This window comes from Apaloderma vittatum, unplaced genomic scaffold (assembly GCF_000703405.1).
Source record: "Apaloderma vittatum isolate BGI_N311 unplaced genomic scaffold, ASM70340v1 scaffold15357, whole genome shotgun sequence".
Lineage (NCBI taxonomy): Eukaryota > Metazoa > Chordata > Aves > Trogoniformes > Trogonidae > Apaloderma > Apaloderma vittatum.
In genome coordinates, this window is record NW_009725831.1 from 18,466 (window position 1) to 39,668 (window position 21,203).

At 37.0% G+C, this 21,203-nt stretch overlaps 1 protein-coding gene across 1 annotated transcript in view; it reads right to left on the reverse strand.

The window, feature by feature from the left end:
* The window catches only part of LOC104276662 (usherin-like), a gene marked incomplete at its 5' end in the record, with an annotated part of 39,453 nt that overhangs the window by 7,178 nt on the left and 11,072 nt on the right, over positions 1-21,203 (reverse strand). The window contains 6 exons of the mRNA XM_009873069.1: positions 2,816-2,960; positions 4,258-4,415; positions 5,909-6,181; positions 7,627-8,121; positions 11,638-11,796; positions 17,075-17,238. Coding sequence (XP_009871371.1) covers positions 2,816-2,960; positions 4,258-4,415; positions 5,909-6,181; positions 7,627-8,121; positions 11,638-11,796; positions 17,075-17,238 — 1,394 coding nt within the window. The remainder of the gene's footprint in view (positions 1-2,815; positions 2,961-4,257; positions 4,416-5,908; positions 6,182-7,626; positions 8,122-11,637; positions 11,797-17,074; positions 17,239-21,203) is intronic.

Below are 21,203 nucleotides of genomic sequence, written 5' to 3' on the forward strand. Positions count from 1 at the left end.
TTTTCCATTATCCTCCTCAGGATCAAAGGAGAAGAATTAGTCTAATTTAGTTTAACCTCTAGCCCAACTTGGAACACAATTCAAAGCTCCTGGATTGTGTTACAATGCAAGGGGACCATCATGGTGGAGCACATTTCAGTTGAGACTTCCTCCAAAAAGCTCCCTTTGCCAGGGCATGGAGGGGGACTGGCAACCAGCCAGGGAGGCTGTCTCTATGCCAGGGAGACATTCCTTCATGAAACAGAACTCCTCAACAGTACTAGAAAGGCAATTTTAATTTAATTTTCCACCATTTAATGACACAAAAAGGATATTAATGGACTAAGACTTGATCATCTATTTCTACAATTCACAGACTGGTTTCCCCTTAACTTTATTCCCAGTTTGAACTCACTTTGATCTAAAAGTCATCACATAAGTAGTGTTTCTTTTAAATTTTCTTTGGAAACCCGTTTTTACAGAACTTCACTAAGTGGAACACATACACACAAAACAAACAAAAAAACCCCCACAAAGCTGGAGGGAGATTGTTACAAAATTTTCTTCAGAAACAGAAAATGTGAATGGTGGAAGATAAAACTGCGTGCAGTATTTTGTTTTATGCTTTAGTTTGTGAAAATTTAAGACATTGCCTGCAAACACTTTGAAAAACATAAAAGGAACCCAACTGAGGACAGATGCTTTGCTTTCAAGGCTTACACAAGTAAGCAGGAAAAGGCTACACTGCAAAAGAGCTCATAAATGGGGATGTGTCTGTTAGTTATTCTATTTTGTATTCTCCTGTCTTCTCTAATGGGATAGGTCTCCGAATGTTAATACAACCAGGGAAGAGATGGTCATAAACAAGCTGTCGGTCATAACTATGCTACTGTTTCCAAATCTTCTAGTAAATGGATAAATCCAAAGCTGGATCATTTGCAGTAATAAAGTGTGCCATGTAGGCCAGATTTTTTTCCATGGTTATCAACACAGACTGGGGTTTTGTCCCTTGCACAGCATTGTGGTATGGGATGAAGTCATACCCATACAAGTACAAGGCTCTGTAGATGGCCAGGTTAAAACTTTAAGAGGTAGTAGTATGAAGAAATAAAATAAATCTCAAAATCAGCAATACTGCAAGACTGACAGAAAAATCTTTGCCCCTGAAACACAAAGCCAATATGGTGACTCAAGGAACAAATCATTTATCTTCTACTTGAGAACAAATGGAAAGGCAACTGAAAAAATTGACAGATGAAGAACAGAGGTCAGATTAGAGAGAAACATAGAATGGCCTAGGCTGGAAGTGACCTTAGAGATCATTTTAATCCAGCCTCCCTGCCGCCAGGGACGCCACGTCTCAACTAGATCAGGCAGCACATGGGGACTGAACAGGAATCGAACCCGCGACCTCAGCGTTGTTAGCACCACGCTCAACTGACTGAGCTAACCAGCCCCCTAGCAGTTTAAATTCCACTTAAATTCATGTACATAAAGCTTCCTATTTATTGGCTCTAGGCAACTCCTCTTTTCCTACTTCCCCTGGAAGTTCCTGTATCCCCTTCACTGATTACACAGAGAAAGTTTGATGGAATTCAAACAACTCAAATACATCCCAGGGAGCCTAGGAAAACATTCTTCAGAGCAGAAATTTTCAGATTTTTTTCTTACAGGAGACTGAATTACCTAAGAGAGGTAATTTCAAAGATTATCATCACAACACCCATATGACAACATCACTAATTGCTTAACTAAAAATGCTAATATTGTGAAATTAATTAACGTGTTTTAAATGTCTATACAAAAGGAAACCACAATGTTAAGCAGTCAGCTTTCTGCAGGTGATCACCAACATGTCACATAACATGGATTTTGAGCTTATTATTTCTAATACTAAAGAGTTGTACTGACTACCTTACTCCGTGAATAAAGAGACTCGTGAAACTGATTTTCCTAACCATTTCTCTCTTAAAACCCTTTTGATCCTCTAATGTCTAAGAAGTGAGTTTGTGCCAGTCTTTTCTTCAAAGTAAATACGGGCTTTCTGCTCTCTGCTGATCCTCATTTTCCCCTTTGTAGAAACTTAGTACCTTTGAAATCCATGACATTTTTGGTTGAAATTAACTCAAATACTGTAAATTTATTAAGGCACGCATGCACATACATTAAGTTTCTTAAGCATTGTTTCCATAGGAAAGTACGAGCAAATGTATCTAAAAGCAAACTCTCATAAATCTCAGGGGCTAAATAAGCAAACATTTTCAAAAGACCAGACCCAAAGCATGTATGTTTCTTCTAGTTTAGGCACACAAATACACTTTGTGCATTTGTTAGAGCTGAATACAAAAACCATGTCACTCTTCCTTCATGGGTTAAGCATGGCATTGGCATAGAAGCATGTGTATTTTACATACCCTGTCATGATGCACACATTAAAAAATCCCAACAAATTAAGAACTTCTTAGCATCATAAATGAATGAATGGGTTCAGTCACACTTGTGCACATTACGTTTAAATAAACAGGAACTAAAATATACATAAAATATACTAAAATATACATAAAATATACATAAAATATACTAAAATATACATATCCATAACTCGCAATTGAGAGAGGTGTATACAAACCCTATCGGCATAATAGTGTACTTAAATCCGTCATTGAAAACATTTTTGTTTTAAACTGTCAGGATAAACAAATAATAATTAAGCAAGTCACTTTGTATTAATACAACACCTACCCCTGTCACCGTGCATCAAACTACGATCATCATAATGCTATTCATTAATAAACTGTGTGTCAGCTTTGCACTTTGATACAGATTGTTTTCTTACCAGCTGCTAACGTTTGCCCCGTGCCTGGCTCACTGGTTACGCAACCAATTTGATTGCAGAGAGTAACAGTAAAGTTGTACGTCCTGTAAGGTTTTAATCCCGTCACTACATAGGATAGCTCATGAGCCTCAGCTATATGCAAAACCTACAGAGCAAACAGATGGGAAGACGACAGTTGGTTAATAATATTTTCCTTCCTACTAATTGATGACATCTTCACTGATAAGAAACTAGTCTCTGGATTCGCAGATTCCTTCATTTCAATGTGGAAAAGCCTGCAAAGCCGAACTGAGGGAGAGGATTATTTTGGAGAATCTGAGCAGGCTAGGATTTAGGTGATAACACTTCCCATCACACTGTTTTATGAGGTAATAAGCCAGTTCCTGAGTGGATAAATGAGGAAACAAAGTTATTGCCTCATAAAACTGTGTAGTGGTGCAGTTATCACTACAAACAGTGCAGCTACCATCCAGATGACAAAGATGACACTGTTAAGTGGTGAAATCTGACCACCACTGAATGAGTGACATGATTAGCAGGCATCAGGAAGGAGGAAAATAACAAATACCTACAGATACTTTAATCTGCTTTACTTTAACATTACCCTTCAAGTTATCAGAGAGTAGAACTGAGTAAACTTCTGTATTTTAGATAATTTCTTAACTGGATGTTTATTTAGATGAAAAAAAAGTCTTGCAAGTCTGTGATCAGAAGCAATTTACATTTATGTACCACTACAACAGCCCTAGGAGCAATAGTATCCCTGCTTCACAGACAAATAAACTGAGGCCCATCTGTGGTACCACTGAAAGACAAAATCAGCTCTGAAATGAGAAATACAATATCAGAGCACCAGATCCACTTCCATATACTGATTACCTATCATGTTTCTCTGTTCATTCCTAAGCTTTTAGCTTCCTACTACTGCCATGGTATTTGTTTGTCAAACACAGTCACTCTAAAGTTACAACAGTATTTTAAAGTCATATATTTAGACTTTATAAAAATGTTTTTTCTGCTATTTTGGGTTTCCCCACTTCAAAGACTTGTCCATTATGAAGGAAGCCAGACAGATACCTTCTTAAGGAAAATGTAGATTCCTACAAAACAACAGAGATTTAAGCATATCAGCAAATGGAGCAATAGTACAGAATCCGAACATGCAAAGATCATGGTAATTAAATGTTTCTCAGACTCACTCTTCATAATTTTGAATCTCGCCTACTACTGAAAACAAGTCAGCTCAGGAATACAACTTAAAACTTAATATTAGTTGTAGGACAGCACAGAGCACTCAAGATAAACTGATAGGTGAAAAAGTTAGATAGGAAGATAAACAGCAAACTAGGAAAACAATTCATCACGTCAAGGAATACATCGGACTTTACCAATTTTACTATTACCAGCTAGGAAAAATGTAATGTATCCAATAATAATAATACCTGGGAAAATGGTGGCAAGAACATTTGTTCAGTCATCAAACTGATGCTATATCCCATCACTTCTCCTCTTGCTAAATCTTCTTCAGGTTTTTCCCATGAAACGTTTAGGGAATATGGTGAAAGAGGGAATACTGATGGAGATGGCATAAACACTGGGGCTGAAATAAAATCAATATGACAGCATTCATAATATAAGTGAGTAAAGTGCGTAGTGCAAGCTTTCACATTGTATTTGTAAAATGCTATTTCAGACAGTCGTTATTTTTCTATTTTAAACTTGTTTTAAAGTGTAACTGGAATTTTCTTATTATTTTGATAGTACATAAAAAGTGCCTCACCCATAATTTTCCTGTTTTCTACTCTGGCCTTGAATGCAAAATAAAACTCTGCCTATGTCTTCAAATACTAATTAACACCAAAGTCCTAACCCCTGTAGCAGGTAGGAAATTGAAAAAGTCTTGAAGAAAAAACTTCATGCAACCTGGGAAAAAACTGATAAAAGCAAAAAGTGTTCAATACTTCAGCATCTTAAAAGCAATTTTGTTTGCTAGGCCAGTTTGAAATTAACATGTCTCTCACTTTTTACAAAACAGTTCCCCTGTCTTCCATAGTAAATCTGTAAAAGGACTGTTTGCACTGCAGTTAAATCCCCACCTGATTACTCTGTAATAATAGGATACCAACTCATAGCACTTCTGCTACGTACAAACAACCACACTAATGGACCTCTTCCCAAACACAATTTAACACTTTTATAACATACAGTATTTAAGAACAGATAAGCACAAAGGCCCGTTTTGAAAGGGGAATTTGTTTAGCCTGTTGTTTTGCAGGAGAAAATGACTGAGGACGTGATTTTCAACAGCAAACAAAACAACAGCAAACAAAAGCATCAGTGATGCAATGTGCATACTTAACTGCAAAACATAGTCTCGATCAGCCTAAAAAATTTGGATTTCTTATGAAAACATTGAAAAAAACAGCTGCTATTTCAAATAATATGTCAAGTGCCAAGCCCTTTTCAAAATCTGAACTGAAGCACTGTAATAAGAAGTGTTACGAACTAGTTAAACTTCTGATAAAACTAAGGCTCCGTATTATGACACTTGGCCTCCATAAAGCCTGTGAAAAGTTTCGAGCATTATACTCCTGAAAGAGTAACCCTCTCAAGCTCTTGGAAAAAAAATTTTCCTAACTAGTCAAAGCCTCAGTTTAGGAAGACTCATTACAGCCTCCTTTCTGAATATATGTTCCTTCCTGGACAGCATTCCTGATCCACATCAACCATTAATACACTTGTGTCACAACCAATCTCTTTTCATTTTTTTCTCCCTTTAAAGAACATAAAAATAACAACTGGGAAAACAATGGAGAATTCAAACACTGCTTGGTAGATTTTGCAGTCTTATTGCTTTGAAAGTATGGTTTAATTGACAGGGATTATTTTCTTCAACCACATGATTTTATGGTGAAGAAAATATTTTTGTTTAACATGCTATGTTCTGAGATAATCTGATGTATCTTTAATTAGTTAAAAAATTAAATGTCTGTACTTGAATCATCACTAGACACATTTTATTTTTTTTTAAAAATGCATTTTTATTTAGTTTTTTCTTTTTTTTTAACCAACCAAACTCAAAACAACACTTACCAGCCTCTCCTGTTTGTCCTGATATCCAGTCTGAAGATATGCTACCTGCCATGTTTACTGCTAGCACATAGAATTCATACTCTGTGAATGGCTCCAGATCAGTGACTATAGTACTAGTCTGTGGTGGAGCCAGTGCATTTTCATTAGGAGACTCCATAACTGGTTGAGGACTGAGCCATCCACTGCTTTGGAAAATACGAATTTCAGGAGGAAGAAAGTTCCCAGCTGGCTTTAATTTTTTTCTCATGTAGAGTTCATATCTTATAATTATGCCTAGAAGATAAAACCAAAGCAAAAAAAATAGTGTATTTAAGTGATTTCTGGATGTTTACTAAAATACCAACACCGATATATATAATGAGCTAAGAAGAATCAATCAACGTCATAGAAAATAGAGCATTTTAATTTTTCCTCATTTGTGTTTTCATCCAAATGCTCACTTGGGCATTTATTGCATTACACTGTTTACTTTCCCTTCCCTGCAATTTGGTGATTTGACAGAAAATGGCTATATTGCAGTATGAGTTCCATTACACTGACCGGAAGACACTACCCTAAAGTTCAGATCAAATGTTACTGGATATTAGTTCAGACCTCTGATTGTCAAAGGGATATTTAAATTGTTATTTATTTGTTTGTTTGTTTTACATAATGGGCGGGGAATTTTTGAATGAAAGTTTAACCCTGACCTTTTAGAACATACTGCTGGATAGGAGACATGTGTGTTGGTTTTCCATTAATGTAGACCTACTACATATGCAAGAAAGTCTCGCCACTTGGGGAAAAAAAGCCAAAACTTCAGTATTGTGGTATGAAGTGATATTTACGATCTAGGCTGGCTCATAGAAGCAGTTTAACTGTAAGAAAGCTGACTGAGTACATGCTACATGTCAAGGGACAAGTGCTAATAACAAATATCGTGACCTGTATTGAAGGAACTGCCCCTCTAAATACAAGTAGGAATTCCTGGTGTCCCATCTGGTAATAGCTGGCAAATGAGCCATTTAGGAGAAAGCTGAACTCACCATACACAAATGGCCATTTTGCAAAAATGCTTGGTTTTGCATGCACAAATAGCTGTGCATGTAAGTGGAAGTTCACAGAACTCCATTGCACGTATATTAAAAGATAAAATGTTTACCAGTAAATTCTGTGGCATCACAAAAGTATCCTACAACAGCTGCGTTCTCAGTTTCAAAAACGTAAAATATTATTACAGAGGTTAACCAGAAATTCTTGGCAATCACCTAATCCCTAACAAAGTTATACTGCTAATAGAATTAGTTACTACACATGACGGATGGTTTTAAAAACAGACTTCTCTGTTAATTCTTAATTTTTTTTCCATAACTGTTATCTGCTTATTTATTCTTTGTCAGGCAATATCATCACATCTGTCTGAACTACGCGATCTGGCAAGTAAGGAAAAAATTGATTTTACTGAAAATGTTTAATTATGAATGTAATTTCTGCTGCAGCAGATGTCACTAAGGGCTAAATCCTGGACCCAACACATTCAGTTGGCCTTCTGGACTCCAAAAGAATAACACAAAGATTCTGAGGACACATTTAGTGGCAGACAGGTAAATTAAGACAATGCCTCACTTCATTCTCAGTTTATGTTGCATGGATAAGGATATTCTAAGCAGATTTGAGAAAACGCTCCTTTTTTTTGTTTGCAAAATCTTTGACTTACAGAGGCAAATACATTGTCCTACCATTTGGTTTCTCAGGTGATGACCATTCCACAGCCAGTTCTGTAGAGCTGATGGTTTGTATTATTGGTGGGTGTAGCCCTTCTGGAGGAGCTTGTGCAGTAATTACGGTTACCGGTTGGCTCTTTAAGCAACCTCCACTGGTACAAGCTTGCACAGAAAAAACATACTTTGTAAATGGAACGAGATTCCAAATAATTGCTGAAGTTTTTAAGCCTTCATACTGACCACAAGGCTGAAGATCAACCAAGGTAGTACATGTCAAAATGTATTTCTCTATGGGGCCAGAGTCATTGGAGGGGCTTGTCCAGTAAAGTAAAACAGAGTGGTGGCTAACAGGCAAGGCAGGACTTAAATCCAAGATTCCTGTAGGCATCCCAGATTTTGTTCTATATGTCACTGAGGCACTTCTTGTAAAACCATGGACGTTGCTGGCTTGGATGTAATAGGAATAGAAGGTATATGGAGATAACATGGTATCAGTGAAGGTCTGAACACCTAAAGCAGGTGAGAAGAAAATTTTATCAGTTTAACACATTATAAATAATCTGAATTTGTGTACTTAAAGTCTTTCCAGTCCTACTCTAAGACATATAATACTCACAGCGATTTGTACGCTCTTCTTGAGATCATTATGAACATTGTAACTTCTCAACTTTTGCGTTTCTTAAACAGGGAAAAACCCCCTCCCCTTCCCCCTTTATTATCTTCCACTGCGCATTGGCTTCAGTAAAGAAATAGTTTTTCTACTGAATTTCTCCTAGTTCCTGTTTTAACCATGAATAAGATTATTATAATTATCTTCTTATTCCTCTTTTGCTTGGAAATAATTATTTCAAATGTTAATCAGCATGGATAATAGTGGATCTTACTTAGAAAAAAAAAATCTTTCATTTTCACACCTTTGTTTTTGATTCACTTCGTAGCACAAGATCAAATATTTTATCCTTCTGTGCTTTCACTTTGTCATTTGCAAAATATTGCTTAATAGTTGGTTGGTAAAGCATTTGATCTTGGATGAAAAGTGAAACGGAAGTGCAAATAATTATTTAAAAGTTATATCCAAAGCCTATATTTACCTTCCTCACGCTCTACTTTCTATTACTCTAGACAGCTTTATAGCAGCTTTTTAGCAGCATGACCATGAATAGCTCGTGAGTACATCCCAGAAGCCATTACACATCTTAGTCATCACAGCACAATATGAATTTATGTACAACCATACCATCATATATTGTTTTGCCTTAAGAAATAGTGAACACTGAATAACATATTACACGCTAGAGCATAGATACGCATGCTTTTTCAAAGCAAATGGACAGGACAGAGCTATTTCTAAGTCCTATCTGTGTGTCTGCACTGGCAAGACAGCCCTGAGTACAACTTAAGGAAGAGGACCAGAAAATTATGAGTATTTAGATATTCAGCCTTTGATACTACAATACAAAAGCAACAGTTGCACTTTATGGGATGACAGGATTCATATCATATGGGCCTTCAACTGAAAAGACCCACACAGAAGCAAAAGATCATGCAAGAAAAAAAAAAAAGAAAAGAAAAAAGCTCCAATGAGACTGCTATGAGCAGCAGCAAGTACCAAAAATCCTCATGACATATCAAAACAGGAGTACCCCTTGGACTAGATTCTAGGACCTTCTCCTCTGAGAACTCAACCCTGCTTTAGAACCACATCCTAACCTGGAACGCAAACTAGAACCAACAGGTGAGCTAGACTTCAATCCAGAGAACCAGTAAGTGAGCCAGAATATTACCTGGAACCATTAAGCTATGTAGAATCTGCTCTGGAACCAAGGAGCAAGCTAGAATTGCTCCAAAACCAAGAAAATCTACAAACAACCAACCAACTCCTGAAACCCATCCTCTGGAATGGACCCAGACTGTAGGGCCAACACAGGCTCTGGGGCCTCAGGTTTAAGGTCAACAGCAAGCATATTACTTTCTCCTTTTGGAAGAGGCCAATCACTCAGATTGATGGAATTGTCTGCCACAAAAGTAACCTGCACCAACTCAACATTATCACAGAACCATAGAATGGCCTAGGCTGGAAGGGACCTTAGAGATCATTTTAATCCAGCCTCCCTGTCGCCAGGGATGCCACCTCTCGACTAGATGAGGCAACACACGGGGATTATGAGACCATTCAGTATTGATGAACAGCTGAACAACAGATGGTAGTTTTATTTAAATGGGAATATAGGCTAGATAAAACTGAATAAAGCAAAAAGGTAGAAAGTTTTACATTCATCAGGTAAACATCACCACATATTTAGCGACACCTATAAAAAATCAGAACCAACATGATCTGGAATTAGGATTGTAAGTAACTTTTTGTTTGCCTTTTATTTCCACATTTTAAAAAAGCATTTCATTTTATCCTCAAGACAAGGATTAGTACCTTCTGAACCTCTGGTTTCCCAGAGCAGTTAGGAAAACATTTTTAATTGGGCATTCTGCAATACAGCCAAATCACCAGGCTGATGCGGAAGATTATTCTTAATTTTCCTTGAGAAGTTCAATGTTTGTATAAAATTCTCATTTAGTCACAAGATATTGCTCATTCAGTTGCACTCTTGAGGCATTTCCATAAGCATTTCAAATTCCAGACTGTACTGAGAAAAAACTATCAAAAGTTCTGACAGCATTAACAATGCATTCTTAATATTCAAACACTAGAAGATGATATCACAGCATTAATTTAGGGGATTGCCAGGAATTGTCAAAAGTTTCTTCTAAAACCAAATCTGTTTTTTTTACCAAATACTGTTTTGTTAAACAGAAACGTGCTAGTGTCTCCTATCCACCTAAATACATTCTGAGCTTTTCTCTACAAAGCCATGAAATAGCATCCGCAATAATGCACTCAGTTTCAAATACATTACTATGCACAAATTTGTGCTTTTATTTTGAAATTAATTAATATTTTTTACTTAAATTAGGCTTCAAAATCAAATTAAGGAATTGAAATATTTTGTATTAGCTCATTAAACTTTTCTGTAATGTTTCTTCTCTCTTCTCAATTACTTAAACCCATGCTTACGGAGGGTTGCATACTTTTCCTCATGGCATATACTGTGGAATGTCCAAATTCACAGCATAAGCCACAGAACACTAAACTGTAACACAGCAGCATGCACCAGAAGAGAAAAAAGTGTTAGGTGCATTCTAAAGGATCTGTGCTTCCAGTGAATAACAGGGTTTGTGTTTTGTTTTGTTTTTTCTCCACAGTACATACCAATAATTAGACTCAACCACAACTGTCCTCTTTAAAAAACCAAACATACGAAAACCCTAAAAAAAACACCCACACCCCAAAACCACACTTGTGTGCCATATACACATAAAACCAGTTTCCAAATCCTTCTCCTTTTCTTTGGTAAGAAGATCAACAGCAGCACAAAATGGCCTTTCCAGCTAGGAGTGAGTGTCAAATCCTTGAGGACTGCTTTCTGAGGATCCCTTTGCAAACCTCAACATGAGAGAAGTGGTGCCACTAAAGGCAAATCAGGAGCTACACTGATAGCTTAGCAGAACGTGCTAAAAGTTAGAGGTCACAAAAAGCCTTCCTGATCTGTTAACAGTTTAAAACCAGGAGGATGAAAAAAGGAGTTTAAGCACATCATGGTCTCTTCCATTCACCCTAATTCTTTATCTAGGATTTTGCCTGTTTTCAATTTTGGAGCTTCTGTTTATTTGTAGGGAATGCTTTCAAGGAATCAGTTTTAAAGTTTTTCAACTTAAAAAATCAAAAATTATCAGCCATTTTGGGGATTCAGTTTGCTAGATTTCAGACTGGGCTATTCATTTCTTTCAAGGAAAATTAATAACACATAACAGTAATTCACTGAAACTGAAGAATGTATTCAAAATCACAGAGAATGACAGAATGACAAACTAGAAATAATTAAGAAAAAATGCATATTATATATATAGAGAGATACGTACACACATTCATAAACAGAAAATATTTGATTTCATCTTAATATAAATACTTACTATAAGGGTAGTAGTCTTCAGTGGTATAAATTTCAGCCTCATCCCTATACAGCTGGTACCTAAGCCTGTTAGAATTTGGAGAGTCAGGGGAACTCCACGAAAGACTGATAACACTGGAATTGAGAACTTCTCCTGTAGGAGGAGGTTGCTGGAATGGAGCTAAGACATACACAAAAACAGAGGATGTGAAAAGTAAGGTAATCAATAATCACACCAATTTAAACAGAAATGCAAAGAGACTCCTACGTTTCCTTCAAAGAAAAACTGTTGAGTAAACAGTCACCCAGGCAAGACATTAATAGGCTAAAGTGATACATTCAAATGCTCTCCAACAAAGCTTTTTATCAAAGTACATTAAATAAATCTGTACAGTTAAATAAACAAGTAAATGTAATCTCCTTTCCCCCCCAAATTAAAGTACACCATGGATTTCTAAACATTTTTTTTTAATGTATTTCAAGACATCTATAAAATGGGAACATATTTGTCTGGTCACATTATTGAAGTCTATAGTTCAATTATAATTTTTTTTTCAGAAGATTCATTCCATTTTAGCATAGGCAGGGCATAACTTCCTCTAATAGAACAGAAATGGAAAGTCCAACTAACTACAAATTTTACCAAAGTGTTATAATAGCCTACTTGATCAAATGACAAAAAACATAGAGGGGAAAATTTTGAAGGTTATTCACTTCTATTTTGAAGGCAATTCACTTCTATTTGTTTTCACTGAAATTTAAATCAATGAGAATAAGGTTTCTAACATTTTAAGAGATCAGCTTGAGATTCTTATTTACCTAAATATGACTCTGCTATCACCTCCATTAACACTGGAAAATGTGCTACCTAACTGCACCAGTATCAATAAAAGAGAAAAGTAAATCTTAAGTTTACAAGACAAAAAAATCTCACATTTTCAGAAAGAGCAAAGTCCCTCCTCTGTCTCTTTCATAATCCAACTGTATGAGCATGGTCCTTTCTAAGACGATGGCTGTTACTCAGAAATTAAACTTGATATGCACAGATATACACACACATATATACCCATGCACATAAATATACACTTTTACGGTTGAACTCGGCGATTTTAAAGGTCTTTTCCAACGAAAATGATTCTATGATTCAATATTTATGTTATTATTCACAAGTCAGAGCATGAATCCATATCCTGATATGAGATCTCCAGCCAGCTTGATACACTAAGGAAATACTACTCCAACTCTCAGCAAACTGTGCATTAGTACAGAACAAGACTGGTTTGTTTTGGCACCTAATAGCTGCTACAGCTTGACTCAAAATCAGACGGTGTCATTCCCCTACCCTTTTTACCAAAAAAACAAGGAAAAACAGAGGAGTGTGGATTTAGAGGAAAGCATTTTGATCCAGGAACGAGAATAGTCAAGGGCAGTACAGAAGTCAGTATCTGGAGTAAGCTACTAGGAGCTGGATCCAGAACCATCCAGTAAGATTTTCTCCCTTAGATTAAGCATTATAGGAAAATATCAACACTAGAAATATGTGGCTTTTTATTAATTTTTTTCATCTTCTGTTTATAGACTATCACCATCTTCATTACATGGATATTTGCTTAATATACACAATTCACCAGAAGTTAATTACTAAAATCTGTTCAGCCAAGCTAACAAGAGACAAGAAGCAAAGAGTGATGACATGAGAACCTCAAGCCACAGAAGTGATAGATGTGGAGACTCAGAACATCAGTGGATCACATTACATGCAGATTTTTAATACAAATCTAAAAAATAAGTTGAAGCTTTTTATTTAGAGTAAGATAATGGAAAGCCTTGCTCCTACTGCAGTCTCTCAGGCAAGAAATAGCACAAAACATTTCCAGAATACATTGGATTGAACAGAACACACACATCATCTCTCATGAGAAAGCATAGGTTGTTTTGATGCCCACCTAGAGTTTTGGAGTTCATCTGAGTGAGGAAGTGAATGTATGCTAAGTGTCTACAGGAGTAAAGTTTGAGAATGAAAGGACATAAATGCTCCTAAATCCCTTTAGCATTTTTGAAAAATTCTCTCCATGTAATGCATGCTTACAAGGCCTGAGAAATTGTAGCAATTTACTGACATAACTTTCATTCCCATTCTGTCTGACACTATCAGATATTGCTCCCACATGTTTGCTGTTTTGCAGTTTAGATGTGTACACAAAGTACTGCATTTCAGAGTTTTTATGGAGCGTCTGTGGTGGTTTGACTCTGGCCGGCAGCCAGGTGCCCACTCAGCCGCCCTATCGCCTTCCCTTCTCTGCTAGACAGGGGAAGAAAATACAACAAAGGGCCCATGGTTTGAGACAAGGACAGGGAGATCACCTGTATCTACCATCCTCGGCAAAATAGACTTGATTTTGAGGAAATTAGTTAAATTTATTAAAGAACAAATCAGAGAAGAGTAATGAGAAATAAAATACATCTTAAGAAAAAATAACACCTTCCCCACAGATCTTAAAAAAAATTAACACCTTCCATCCACCCCTTCCTTCCTCCTGGGCTTAACATCAGTCCCAGTTTATCCACCTCTTTCCCCCAAGCAGCACAGGGGGACAGGGAATGGGGCTGCAGTCAATTCATCCAATGTTGTCTCCACCACTACTTCTTCCTCTAAGGGAGGACCCTCACTCTTCCCCTGCACCATTGTGAGGTTGCTCTCATGGGAGATGATCTTCACACAACGTGCGTCCTCCACGTTTCTACAATGTGAGTCCTCTCACGAGAGACAGTTCATCACAAACTGCCCCAATGTGAGTCTCTCCATGGGGTGCAGTCCTTCAGGGGGAAACTGCTCCAGCGCAAGTACCCTGCAGCATCACAGAAGTCGTGCCAGCCACCCTGCTCCAGCGTGGGTTTCTCTCTCCATGGACTACAGGCTCTGGCTGTAGCTCCAGCGTGGGCTTCGCATGGGACTACAGCCCCCTTCAGGCAGCCACTTGCTCCAGCGTGGGATTCTCCAGAGACTGCAAGTGGACATCTACACCCTGTCACCTCCATGGGCCGCAGGCGGACAGCCTGCCTCACCATGGTCTTCACCACAACCCAGGGGACTTTCTGCTCTGGTGCCTGGAGCACATCCTCCCCCTACCCCGCTTCTTTGCTGACCTTGATGTCTTCCCATATTCTCATTCCTCCCTTTCTCTCTGCCAGTTTTTGTGTGGCACAGTTCTTTTTTCCCCGTTTCTTATGTATATTTTCACAGAAGTGTTCCCATCTTACCATTACTGACAGGATCAGCCTTGGCCAGCGGCGGGTCTGTCTTTGGAGCTGGCTGGCAGTGGCTCTATCAGACTTAGGGGAAACCTTGAGCAGCTTCTTGCAGAAGCCACCCCTACAGCCCCCCGCCACTGAAATCTGGCCAGGCAAACCCAATACAGCATCTAAGATATTGTTTGGCAGAAAAATTGAAAATAGGTTTTTTCCTTAAAGAATGTTAGTTGGACAGTGACTGCAACTTACACTTGCTTCTCTTGGCAAAGACTTATAACCAGTAATGGTACGTGTGAACAAAACACTGTTCTGCAATGAAAATAACCATAAATATCAAGCTAGGCAAAGCTCCATATCTGTGCAACAAGTTAAAATATTTTGGTGTGAATATCCAAAAGACTATAACTGCTATATCATTTTTACCCAGAAGAGGACTCCGCTCATCATTTAGAATACAGCTGATGTATTTTTTCCTAACTAAAATCTATTATATTATTTATCTATGTCATATTATTAATCAATTTTATAGCTGAATTGCCACTGACCTTTATCCAATGTATATCCCAACATAAATAAGTAGGTTGGTTTATGTTTGTAAAGCACTCTGAAGATGAACAGCATCATAAAAGTGCCATGTATTATTATTATACATTCAGTTGAAACATCCTACATTTTTTGAAGAAACAACAAGCCAATCGAATATCTGCACAATTAATAGACACTACGTTTTCTACAGTAGAGTATGGGGAAAAGCAAAACAAAACTGTATCTAAAAACTTCTGAACTTTGAGGATTTAAAAAAAACATCCAAAAAAAAAAAAGTCTCTTTATTCTATCCCGTGTATAGCACTATGCATTCTGCAAGGCATATTATTTGGAATTTAAACCAATTTACAATGAAATACAAACTGGAATTAAAGAGAGAGCTGTCTGTCCTTGAAAATGAACTCTTTATGTGTGTACCTCTCTTCTTGCAAATCTACAGTGTGCACATATCACAATGCTGAATATCATAAAAACACCTATGCACCTATGCAGAATACAAAAAAAATATTTTGTTGAAGGAGGATCTACAAATATCCTCCAGAGATTACTTTGGAATGTCTAACCCTGCGTTGCAATACACATAGCTACCTGAGTTAACTCTTACAGTAGGACCACTGTGGCCTTTATTAATTAGGTCTGCTTACAAAAATAATGAATTAACATATGCAGAATACCTTGTTCACTGGTTACATGACTACTAAGACCAGGCTGTTAAGTGTGTATGGCAGTAAGGTGTGTTCACAACAGTATAACACAACTTTTTCAGATTTAGCTGAAGTCCTTCCAACACAGTTCAGCATTGCATGCACAATATCCTCAAAGCCCATTTCTGAACACTGACCTAAAGACAACTTAAAAATTTACTTTTCTTATTAGATATTTTTTCCCTTCCTTCTTTAAAATCTCTGCCACCTTAGACACTGTGTGCTTGTGAACAAATCTGAACATTTAATTTTGACTAACTCTGACAAAAAGGCTGAAATTGTGCTCTCTCTCCATATCCAGACTCACTGCAAGGGTAGAAGTGCCGATGTTCCACTGCAATGTGTTTGATTACAATTTATGATCTGACCATCAACAAAACATTAGCCCTGCCTCAAACATGCCAATTTATGATGCTCTATTATACCACATCACATATTTCCCCAAACTGATGGGAAGAAAGCCCCAGGAGAAAAAATGTACATTGCACTGAGAGGCAGCTTCTGAACTGATCACCAGGAAGAGGTCTTCAACAGACCTTTTGCTCTTCAGACCTATTGAAAGCAGGTCTCCTGCCTCCTGTCAATGGCAGGAAAGGGGGCTAAGCTGTACAAATAGTATTGCATTTGTGTGACTAAAAGATGAACTCCGCACTGGTCACTACAAAGAAGATGGTGGGAAGTGCAAGGGAACTATGGGCTGTAACTTGTGCCCTGGGTTAGACTGCAAGTATAAGCTGTGCATATCACATGAAGCATTCCAGAGATCTCTCTAGAAAACATTCCTAAGATACTTACAGTGAAAATCACCCAAACTTCAAGGACCAGAAATATGGGGAAGGGGAGGGAGGGGGAAGTCAAACTCACTTTTAGTACTGCTGACCTAATTTAATACTCACTAAATCAATAAAAAACCCATTAATTTGAAAGACATGCTTTTAAGACCTAACATCCACTTACTTTTACTGCAGCCAAATAGGTTGTGGACATCCAAATTACTAGCATCGGGAACACAGTTGTCACATTTCAAGCCAGTTACAAATTGTTTACAAACACACTGTCCAGTAACAAGATGACAAGTCCCACTAATGGCTCCTGCAGGATGACAATTACAATGCTGACATCTATAAACAAAAACAAATCATGAAAGTTATCAAAACACATTACCACTTCGGTTAAGCACAGTAGGGTTTTTTTGAAAAGATTCTTGTGTAACATAATTAAAATATCATAGTTCAGCAGCCTGAGACACAGTAGAAAAACTATTAGCCTGATTAAAAAAAAGTAACTTACAAAAAAGGCATCCATTATAAAAATAAACATTAACATTGCAATACTAGAATAATATACTAATTTCGATAAAAACTGCTTAGAATTAAACAGCTTTTATATATATTGATCCATACACAAACTGGATAATGTTTGGTAATAACCACATTAGGCATTTGATCCTGCAACACTTACTCACACCACCCTTTCTGCAGAGCTATAGAGTTCGGTGATATATGTGTAACTGGCTTCATATGGTTTGTACACAAATTATGCAACCTTCTTACTCAGAGGAAACTAGATTTTTGTTGAAAAAAATAAATCAATTGAGAATTTCTCGTCCGTAAATCATAGAATCATAGAATCATAGAATGGCATAGGCTGGAAGGGACCTTAGAGATCATCTAGTCCAACCTCCCTGTTTTGGGCGACAACTTGAAGTTGAAAAAAATAACACGCTGCAAATAAAGGAGGATGAATGTAGACAAAAATCAAGAATGAAACCCTCAGATTAAAACAGTAAAAGGAAACTAGCAGAAATATGAATATAACAGAAAGTATCTTTTCTTCACAGCCTGATGGACAAAGTAGCAAATAACTAGAAAGATTATTTCATTAAATGTATAAATTAAATTATTTTTAATTAAAAAGTATTAAAAAATTTAAAACATTGGCATCACACAAATGCCAAATTTCAACTCTCTAAATCTCTCTAGCATCAGTATTTTCAGAATTAATTTATGCTTTGGCTGTTGCATGCGAAACCTCTTGCAATCAACTTGTTTTTCACTCGCCATACTATTTCCCCACTGACATTTATTTCTAGCAGGGATGCCAATGTCAGGTTTTGCAAATATTGAAAGACTTAAACATCTCAGAAGTTAAGCAAGGCAATTTTTTCCTTACTGCAAATACTGTTACGCTCCCCTTTGCAATACAGACTGCCACTATTAGTCATAACAAAGTCAGCAATGGCAAGTCAAACTCTGTAGTTTAGATTCTAATGTCATTGTATTTTAATTGAAAAACAGGGACTGGGAGAAATGTGGGAGTGTACAGTGCAGCTAAAAAGTAATAGGAAATTTACACCTCACTCCCCTTGCCCTGGGCTGGCAAATTCTGAGTCTCAGGCATAAGCAACATCGGCTTTGAGGGACTCTTAAATTACTCCAGGTGCCAAGTGGATGAAGCAGCAACAAGACCTTGGAGAAGTCCAAGAGAGGGACAGTCATGCCACATCCCCTTTGTTCTGTTAACCCCAAGACTAGACAAGAAGAGTTGATTTATATTTGGCTGGTCTTGGCCATTTTCACCAGATCCAAGGAAACAGGTGGCACTGCCTTTATGCATGTTACTGTGCCCTTTACCTAGCCATCACCACCACCTTGGTCTACCTCTTTCTCTCTGTAAGAACGCCAAAACAAAAGTAAGCTCAGTTATGTTTTAGGTATCGGCTTTTGAAAGCGAGGGAGATGGGGGAGGGTGAAAACTGTTTTCACATTAGGACGCTAAAATTCAGGTCAATAATCAGTGAAATAGACATTAAATGTGACAAATTTTTAACAAGTTTAAGAAAACTCTTCACATATATTTTCTGCCCATCACAGAGCTCTCTGTATTAGAGTTCCTTTAGTCCACAGCAGCTCGTGCTGTGTGATCTCCTGGGTAATCATTCAACACCCTTAAAAAGGCTGATAAAAGCTAAAGCTGCAAAATAGGCTGCAAATTTGTTTTATGGACTAATATCCTTTGGGGAATAAATAAAATACGTTCCCTCTTGGAAACCACTATGCTGTAGTTTGCTCTCTTTTATAGTCAAGAGAAAAGGGCAATTTTTTCAAACTCTATTAAAGTCTCTTCATCTGCAGACAGTGCATCCAAATCCCCTTTCAAATAGAGGTTTTGCTCAGACTATTTAAATGTCACTACTGAAAAAAACAGCTTAGTTAAAGAAAAAATGAAGATGGAATTATTTACTCAGTAAGACAGTACATACTATTTTGTAACTTCATTACATGAAGATACTTACTACATATTTAGTTGGGGTGGGGGTGTTAACACAAGTGTCTCAATAGATTAAAAAGTAAAAGGCAAGGTTCTCTAACTGCTCCTGTATATTACCGCACCTCTTATGAATAATACCCCCTGAGTATTCCAGTTTTCATGATCATTCACACACGAGACAATCAAAGTCACATACACCTACAGTCACAGTAATGGTTTTCAGTGCCTGGCAAGGTGGGGCTGCTTCTCTCTGCTTGTTGCACTTTCTTCTAAGAAAAGTGCAGGCTCCCCTACCTCCACCTATAATTAATTAGACTTCAGATCCTGCAAAGAGCAGCACACATGTCATCATATCCTATTCCATGGGATTACATGTTGTATCTGTGTAATCACATACTTCATTTTCTTAAAATGGCGAGCACCAGAACTGTCTTTCTTGTTATGCATAGTTTATGTTTTTCAGTCAGGATTAAGGATTCAGACAATTAAGGATTTTTTAAAAAATAACTTTCTTTGGAACTTTTAATCATGGACAAAATGTTTCCAGCATTCTTCTTAAATGCTACTTCTTCAAGATACTCTGGGTCAAATATATTTGAGTTTTGTAAAAGAGAATTATAAAAAAAATCAACGAAAACAGACTTTTAAAACAGGGAAATCAGGCCAAGATGAATTGCAATATTGATTTTGTGAGGATAAATGGGTTTTGTAATATTAATATAGAGAAACCTTTATTACATTGACTCTCTAGGTGCAGTTAGAGCCTCTCCAGCAATCTGTTTAAAATCTTCATTTTTCTTCCTTATGGGAAAACCTCACTTGCTAAATGGATTTCATAAACAGTAATCTGTCAAGATATATATATATAGATAAACAATTTGTGATGTTCATTGACCAGTTCATTATAGTAAACAATACAGAGGTAAAGCATTTCAAACATGTACCAATTACAACCACTACAGATCTGTTCACAATGTTGTAAACAACCAGTATTTCTCATTCTTTAATTGCCAAGGAAATTTTCCTGCTTCATAAGGTGAAATGCATTAATAAAAATACAGAGATCTTGTTTTATCTCAGAAGTATCACAAAATAAATCAGCTCACATATATATTCCTCAGAGCAGGAGAATTTTAAAGCCTACAAGTCTCTGTGTGTCACAACTTTTCATTCTTTTCTGCTGTTGTGCCAAGATAGATACATGTTTGCCACTACAGACAGATCATATCCTTTGCATTCAGTAACCACAGATTCCTTAAAAGACACTTGGAGCAAGGAAGCAAGGATGCTTCAGATGACTTTGCAACTTTGTAGAGAAAGAAAAAATACATCACTCTTTTTAAGAAGATATTAACAGTTACCAAAATGGATTAAAATAGATTAACAAATAAAGACATGGATTATCATTTTCAATGGATAAACGTTCCTGCCTGATGAAGAGGTACATTGCCCAAGTAGATGATAACCAAAAGGAAGCCAAGCGTATGCAACACAAGTTAATCATGTTAATGTACTACCAGAGCAGTCTTCAGTACTGCCATGAGGATTAAGTAGCATTAAAGCCAACCGTGATTCAAATTCCAGAACTGTAAAAACTTTCTATCTTTAAAGCAAGATCTGGATCTAGACAGATGTAGACATTTCCACCTTTTGAATTTCATAAGGCAGCTCAAAATGCTTGTAATTGAAGGCAAATATCTAGTTCAGGAAAGCTATTGCTTAACACAGGCTGAAAACCTCTCCATCACCTGCTAAAACTGAAGTAGTGACGGGGTTTGGGGAGGGAAATATATTGTAAGTAACTTTAAAAAAAAAA